General features: G+C 50.3%; 3 protein-coding genes across 3 annotated transcripts; all 3 read left to right on the forward strand.

Moving 5' to 3' along the window:
- Positions 1–465: 465 nt before the first annotated feature.
- On the forward strand, positions 466–3,021 carry FTJAE_13142 (uncharacterized protein; the record flags this gene model as incomplete). The annotated part of the gene is made up of 3 exons (XM_037346255.1): positions 466–619; positions 705–2,826; positions 2,883–3,021. 3 exons carry the CDS (start codon positions 466–468, stop codon positions 3,019–3,021), a joined length of 2,415 nt encoding a protein of 804 aa, XP_037199798.1.
- Positions 3,022–4,533: 1,512 nt separating this feature from the next.
- On the forward strand, positions 4,534–5,608 carry FTJAE_13143 (xyloglucan endo-transglycosylase; the record flags this gene model as incomplete). Its single annotated transcript, XM_037346256.1, has 2 exons — positions 4,534–4,824; positions 5,012–5,608. 2 exons carry the CDS (start codon positions 4,534–4,536, stop codon positions 5,606–5,608), a joined length of 888 nt encoding a protein of 295 aa, XP_037199799.1.
- A 499-nt stretch (positions 5,609–6,107) lies between these two features.
- FTJAE_13144 (beta-1 3-glucanase) lies at positions 6,108–7,256 on the forward strand (the record flags this gene model as incomplete). Its single annotated transcript, XM_037346257.1, has 1 exon — positions 6,108–7,256. One exon carries the CDS (start codon positions 6,108–6,110, stop codon positions 7,254–7,256), a length of 1,149 nt encoding a protein of 382 aa, XP_037199800.1.
- Between the last annotated feature and the right edge of the window lie 211 nt (positions 7,257–7,467).

Consider the following 7,467-nt stretch of genomic DNA (forward strand, 5'->3'; position numbering starts at 1 on the left):
CCTCCCGTCCGCCCCTCTAAGTCTTCTACGTCTGCTCCCCTCGCTTTTATTCCCTTCTTCTTCCAATTCCCCTCCATCACCAGCTCGACTCACCAGCAACCAACTCGCAACACTTCGCCCGTCTCATCACGACCGGTTCATATTTTCCAAGAGGCCATCCAGAGCCTTCATTCCTCAACCAATACCAATAAACTCAGCTTTTCCATGACCATCGATCAATCATATCCAATGACCATCATTACGTTCAAGATCACCGCTTTCACCCTTTAAACCCCACGGGAGCGCGCGCGCAAGCGAAGAGCTAGCAGTCGAGAGCGAGAGCGAGAGTCACAACATTCTACGGATCAGACGATATTCAACCATCGTGCTGTCGGGCCCGGCCTAATTGTCCGATTTCCGATCGCAAACTTGCCGTCGTCCTCAGTCGCCTCCCGAATCTAGGAATCGCGACTTGACCACGTCGAGATGCCCGGTGCAAACGTAGCAGTCCTCCCGCCCCCTGCGGCCTCGACAGCGTCTTCGCGAAAGGCCTCGCTGGCACCCGAACGTAAATACAAGTGCCAGTTCTGCAACAGGGCCTTTAGCAGGAGCGAACACCGAAGTCGCCATGAACGATCACGTACGTGTACCACCAGTCAGCCCTTATGCCAACCCTTTCACCCCGCGACCCCTTCTCTCCTGGCCATAGGCTAACTCATTCGCAGATACCAAAGAGCGTCCTTTCAAGTGCATGAAGTGTAGGAGTACTTTTGTTCGTCGTGACCTTCTTCTTAGACATGACCGTACCGTCCACGCCAAGGATGGCGGCGTACCTCTTCACAGCGATGGCAAGCGCCGGGCCGGTCCCAAGACTCGTGCTGTCGGTGCCCCTTCAAAATCTGCTATCGCTATTGATACTTCGACCCTGGAACAAATGGAATCTGGTGCTGATGGCATCTTCGACGTTGAGACGGCTGCCATGCTTGTAGCCGATTTACATCACAAGGCCACCGCTGCTATGCGTGAAGACCACTCATACGAGGACAGTCCATCGATGGCTTATTCACCCCACAATGCTTCTACTATGGAGTCTACTGTAACCTACCCTTCCGGCGCCATAGCATTACCTCAGGTTCAGTGGGATGGTTTTATGTCTCAAACAGTCGCCGAGCCCAAAGCCCATTCGATAACGTCCAGTGCATCCGGGTCATTCGAATCTCAACCTTCTTTCACCAGCGGCACTGCCCTGCAAGCCAATTCGAATCAGCTCCCCCCTATCAGTGGACAGAACTGTAATGGCCTGGTACCAGCTCTACAGTCTATGATCAACTCGTTGCCCAACTCTGCAGCTGCGCCGCCATCTCCATGGTCGTCAGAGTCATCCAAGCCTGGATACAAGGCCCCTGAAGTGATGGGGGATGATGAGCGCAACGCCATCCTTGACAACATTCGCAGTGCCGACAGCGAGCACGCCATCCCTGAGGGTTTCCGCCTGCCAGGCCTAGGTTCCTTGAATCGGTACCTTTCAACATATTTCGGTCTGTTCCATCACCATTTGCCTTTCTTGCACCCTGCCTCATTCCGGCCCACCAAGGTCTCACCCCAGCTTTTGTTGGCCGTTCTCAGCATTGGCGCTCTCTATGCTTTCGACCAGGAACAGGCATACATGCTCCACATTGGCTCCAAGGTTTTAGTCAATCAGTTTCTACAAAGTAAGGAGAACTTTAGCTCCCGAAAGTGTCCCCTGTGGACCATGCAGAGCAACCTCCTTAACATGATCTTTGCCAGCTGGAGCGGTGACCCCAAGGGCCTGGAGTGGACCTGCTCAATCAAGAGTCTGCTCGCCAACATGGTCGCGGGTAACAGGTACGAGCTGAAGCTACGCCAAGAAGCTCGGTCAGGTGCAAAGCCTACTCGTGCCGAGTGGGTAGAAGATGAGGGCTGCCGTCGTACATATTACGCTGTCTACATATTCTTTGGCCTTTTGACACTTACCTACAACCACACACCGGCCATCAGTTTCAGCGAGTTTGAAGATTTACAGCTTCCTTCCACCGAAACGCTATGGAACTTGCAGGTACCAGACGAGGCGGCATGGCAAGAGCATCTGGCAGCTTCCACTACCGTGACCTTTATGGAGGCTCATGACAACCTTTTCCAGGGCGAGACGCTTCGATACAGCACATTCGGCACCCGCGTCATGATCAACGCTTTGTTTCTTGAGGTCTGGTATCACAAGCGCAGTCCCGAGGCACTGCAAGACGTGGTAACAGAGTATAAGTTGCGGCTGGCGCTAGAAACATGGGAGAAATCCGTCGACATGTGTGAGGCCGAGGCCTTTCCTGTGCCGATCAGTGCTCCCCACAAAGGCCATCCTTTAATCTTCAACGCGAAAGCCATGTACCGTAATGCTCGTGCCCGCCTGGAAGTTGACCTGAAGGCGGTCCAGGAAGCGCTTCGCTACCATGAGTCCTATGAGGTTGCTGCTGCGATGACGCATGCCCGGGATCGCGTGAAGCGCTCGAGTGAGATGATCAAGGTTATTGAGGAATGCTACAACTGCCTGGAGACTGTTGTCTCGCAAGGAGTCAGATGGATTGCCCGTGTATCGCCTACCAACTGGAGCGTGGAGCATGCGCTCTGCGGAATGGATCTCATGATCATTCTATCGCTGTGGTTGTATCGTCTGGAACATGATGAGGAACCTGCGACTCAGGAAGAGATGGCTATGTACAATAAGGTCCGACAGCTTCTTGTGAAGGAAATTGATGAGAACTATATGTCTCAGCTGAGCGCGGTTGTCGCACGACTCTGGGGCTCGATACTCGATGAAGTTGTTGTTTGGGGGTATGTATCAACGGTACAAACATCTCTCAGTATCACATTGCTAACACAGTACACAGCATGACACGACTTATGGGCGACGCCTTCAAATTGCATTCACAGGCTCTTGTCGGCTATGTCGATGATCCCGAAGCATCCTCAAATGTCTCGACTCCCTCGATGATCTCGCAGGGAGCAGATGAGGATAGCGTGTACTAAAACTAATTGGCCATGACTGAAATGACTTTTTCCTTTGTTTGCCCTCGGGCCGGTTCGGGCTTTCCTTTTCTCCTAGGCATATACCTCTGCTTGATTATGTTTGGATTTGGTTGTGGGTTAATTCGTTCCTCTCTGACTTGATCGGCGCGAAGGGCTCGGGAGGGAGTTGGACTCGTCCCGTCTCCTATGAGTTTGTTTTTTGCAGTCTCCTTATGGTTATCATTTCACTATCTCCTTGGCGATACCCGAGACAGGGCGGGTCATCGCAATGTCCAATCTACTGCAGTTTCATGGCAAATCTGTTGTTGTTATTGTTGGGCACGTCATGCTTTGTTGTTTTTGTTTACATTTCTCTCTCTCTCTCTCTCTCTCTCTCTCCTTGTTGCATGGTTACAAAGGGTCAAACGGCATTAATTGGGGTCAAGGAAGGGGATCAGGAAACGGTTTTCGCATTGGGCTTGTGCCCCGGACAGAGGGAACTGGATCATTTGCGTAGTGACAGCGCAGGCTAATGACTGCGATGGCAGGACAGTTGGCAGGTCCAAGATGGCTGATGTCGCCTTCTACTTCCCTTGTTCTATATGCTATGGCACCTTTATTGTTTTCGTCTTAATATTTTTGTGTGTTTCTTTCGGGCTGCCGGTTTACAGGCAGTTTTCAACGCTCGGCTCCGTCTTGGTCTGCTTCTTCTCATGGTATGGCATTGCTCTGCTTCGCCTCTTGTTCGATTCTTCTCCTATTTATTTTTCACTTATTTTTTGTCGAATTGTTCAGTTTGGTTTTTCAGATACCTTGTTCGATATACAGATTGTTTCTTTTGCGGCCACATGACGGCAATAGCATGATCTGGCATGTCCTGGGAACTCCTTTTTGGGCCCATGACGCAGCGTCGCATACCGTCAAGAGGAGGCTGGCCCATACTCGTGTATAGATGAATAGTGTTTGCTTTGAATAATCAGCACCTGTCAAAACATCGTTTCTTGGCCTTTCATCAAGCCCGTGACATGCTGACAGTGATCAGCTCCCGATGCTGAAAGGAATTGTCCAGGGAGGCGCAGGCGGACCAAAGGCGGCATCGTCACCAACAAAAAGAAAGGCCTCTCATATGCCCTCCAACCAAAAGTACCACCTATAAGTCATTACCTACAACACCAAAACACCATATTTAATACGAGATGCTCTTTCTCTCACGCATGCATGCATACCTAGGTACCTAGGTAGGTACTTACTTAGGTACCCAAGTTACCCTGCCCTGTCCATGGAAGTTTCCCTCGGGTTTCTGGAGAACGTCCTTCCATGATAGAACCATCTAAGCTGCAAAGCAGGCACCTCCGATGAATTACCTAGGTACCTATTCGAGGCTGTCCAGCTTAAGTACCTTGCCTTACATGAACCTGGGCCTGCGATCTCAACTTGAGACTTACAACTTACATGGTGTCAATGTTGAAATACGCTCGTCACAGCCAAGAGAACCAATTCTGCTAAGAAGACCCAACTACTTCCATTTCCATCATGATCCTCCCTCTTACACATCTTCTTGCCACTGCTCATCTGGTTTCTGGAGCGTGCGAATGCGGTCACTCGATCAAAAACCCCCAAGGCGATAGCCCAATAGTATTCGCTGATCGGCTGGAGACCAAGTTCAGCCAGCTGCACAACATCTCTGAAGGGCACGACTGGGTAGCTCAAAACTTTACAGTATCGGCAGCAGATGGTAGGGGTAAATTCAGCAAAGCATTCCTGCCTAACAATGTCAACACTCATGAAGCAAAGTCTGGGGATGATTCGGGGCTTGAGCTACATGTAAGAAGTGCAGTCAACAAAGACGATGCGATCCCGTCGAGCGAGGTCGATACAACGAGACTTGACCTTCACTGGGGTTCATACCGAGCAGGAATGAAACTGACGGATGTCAAGGGCACCTGTGCCGCTTTCTTCTGGGCGAGTAATAGGATGACAAGAGCGATGAGCGAAACTAACCAACGAACAGTATTTTAACGATACTCAGGAGATCGATATCGAGTTCCTCTCTCAAGAATTTGATCACGATAATGGTATATACCCTATCAATCTGGTTGTCCAGTCCAAGAAATCCTTGGAGGCTGGCTATGATGCCAGCAAAACTGGCAGTTTCAAGCGAGTCAAGCTAGATTTCGACCCGACAGACGCCTTTCACGAGTACCGCTTTGACTATCTTCCAGGACAGGTCCTATTCTACGCTGACGGTAAACTACTCGCCCACATGAAAGGAGCCGACATGCCTTCTTCTGGGGGCCATTTGATTCTTCAGCATTGGAGTAACGGCAATCCGTTATGGTCAGGCGGTCCTCCAAAAGAAGATGCCACCGTCACTGTCAGTTATGTCAAAGCTTACTTCAACTCATCAAACAGTGAATGCCAGTCGCGACTGGTGAGACGATGTAACGAATCGTCAGAAACTTCAGTGTGTGCGATGAATGATTCGGATAATGATGAAATCGATAGTGCAGGTGCTAGCACAAGGAGAGTTGCACAAGGGAACTCTGTCTGCGTCTTGATTGTCGGTCTGGTAATGCCGTTTCTGAGCCATGTTTTCTTGGTGGTGTGAATGGGTACCTGATTATCTGCTACGAGTTTGAGGGCGAGGAGCCGTGATCGGAATCGATGTTTCGTTATGGTTTATGGCGCAGTCGAGAGAATTTGAAGTATTCAATACTGTACCATTATATTTGATCGACCAAAAAATCCGTCGATTTGCACTATCGCGATGTTGGTTGTCAGAAACCTGGAATCAGTGAGTGCTGACGTAGTTGAATCAGAGGTTCAAATCTCCTGTCCCTTACCTCGTGGTAGGTACTTACCCCAGCATTGGATCCATTTCCATTGCCTCTACTAGGTATACCTTGGCCAAGAAACCAACAAAATTAGGCCTAAATCAAGGCAGAAGCCCCTTGTGAGGTGAGGGGTTGTAGATGCATTTTATAAGTAATAGATCTTTCCTTCGATACAATTAACCAGCCTGCTATCGTATCCACGATATCCTTCACTACCTACTTATCTTACCTTTTCCATCATATTATCCTAGTAGTGAGCAACACTTTGCAAATATGCCTACAGAACCCTTCCTAGACATTATCCTCACCAATCATACAGACTCCAAGTCACTCTTTGCACACGTCACAGGTCGGGATGAACAGGGTGTTGTGATTCTTCTCGCGGATGGAGAGACGGTCTATCGGCCAAAGTCGCCGTCTGAGATACTGCAGCCCGTCGGTGCAGACATCGCCATTCCCGTTGGAGGACCAGGAGCTCAAAAGAAAGTACGGATACCACATATCTTTGGAGGGCGAATTTGGTTCTGCAAAGACAAGCCAATCACATTTCTTATCAACCCAGGGCCAGCTGTGGTTGAACCGTCTGTAACGAATCCAACTGATGCCAACTTTGATGCTGATTGGGGATTCTGCGAGTTCACCTACAACAACGATCAGCTGTATGTTAACGTGTCATATGTTGACTTCGTAAGCATTCCGATCGGTCTGGAGCTTGAGAACGAGGCAGGCCAAGTCACGCGTGTTCCGGGCATGCCCAAGGATGGGCTTTATCAGGTCTCCGAGGGTTTGAAGCGCCAGGGCGAGAAGGACGGCGCGGGCTGGGAGAAGCTCGTGGTCAAGTCCAAGTCTGGCTCCAACCTCCGAGTGTTAAGCCCGAACGCCGGTGCAGAGTTACATCCAGGCTTGCTGGAGAATTACTTTGCGCCAGAGATTGACGCGGCGTGGAAGCGCTACGAGAAGGAGGACATCGAAATCAACACGCAGGCAGAATGGGGCGATGTTAGGGGCTGCGTCCGCGATGGCAAACTAGTGTTCAAAGATGTTGGAAAGGACAAACTTAGCTTCCACTTTGAGAAGCCATCTACGAGAGACATTGTGTCTTGCAGCACGGGACCGTTTGCGGGCGGCCCGGATGTGACGCCAGCGCAGCTCAACGTCGGAGCGCGTATTGCGGCGGCTCTGAACCGGACAACGTTATCGGGCAATTCCCGGCAGCCCGAGGGGGAGAGGGTCGAAGAGTATTACTGTAAAGGAGAGGGAAAGACAAATCACTACTCTAGAATCTGCCATGAGGTCACGCTTGAGGGGAAGGGGTATGCGTTTCCGTATGATGATGTTGGTGCATCAGGGGGAGTCGATCAGAGCGGATTCTTGAACGATGGGAGACCAAAGGTCTTGACTGTTCATGTTGGAGGACAGTAAAAGAAGCAGACTGTGAAAATTGAGTTGATGATCAACAGCTGTCATGTCTCGCCAGGTTTATCCTACCTATCGAGAAAACGAACGGGTTCAGTCGAACGAACCACTAAATTAACATGGCACCCTCAGCAGGCTTTATCATGTATGTAAGACATGCGGTTGTGGCTGTTAATAGCATCTGCCACAGCCGCAATCAAGGAATGAAAGGGTTGCA

The sequence above is a fragment of the Fusarium tjaetaba genome, assembly GCF_013396195.1.
Source record: "Fusarium tjaetaba strain NRRL 66243 chromosome Unknown NRRL66243_c0000390, whole genome shotgun sequence".
Classification (NCBI taxonomy): domain Eukaryota; kingdom Fungi; phylum Ascomycota; class Sordariomycetes; order Hypocreales; family Nectriaceae; genus Fusarium; species Fusarium tjaetaba.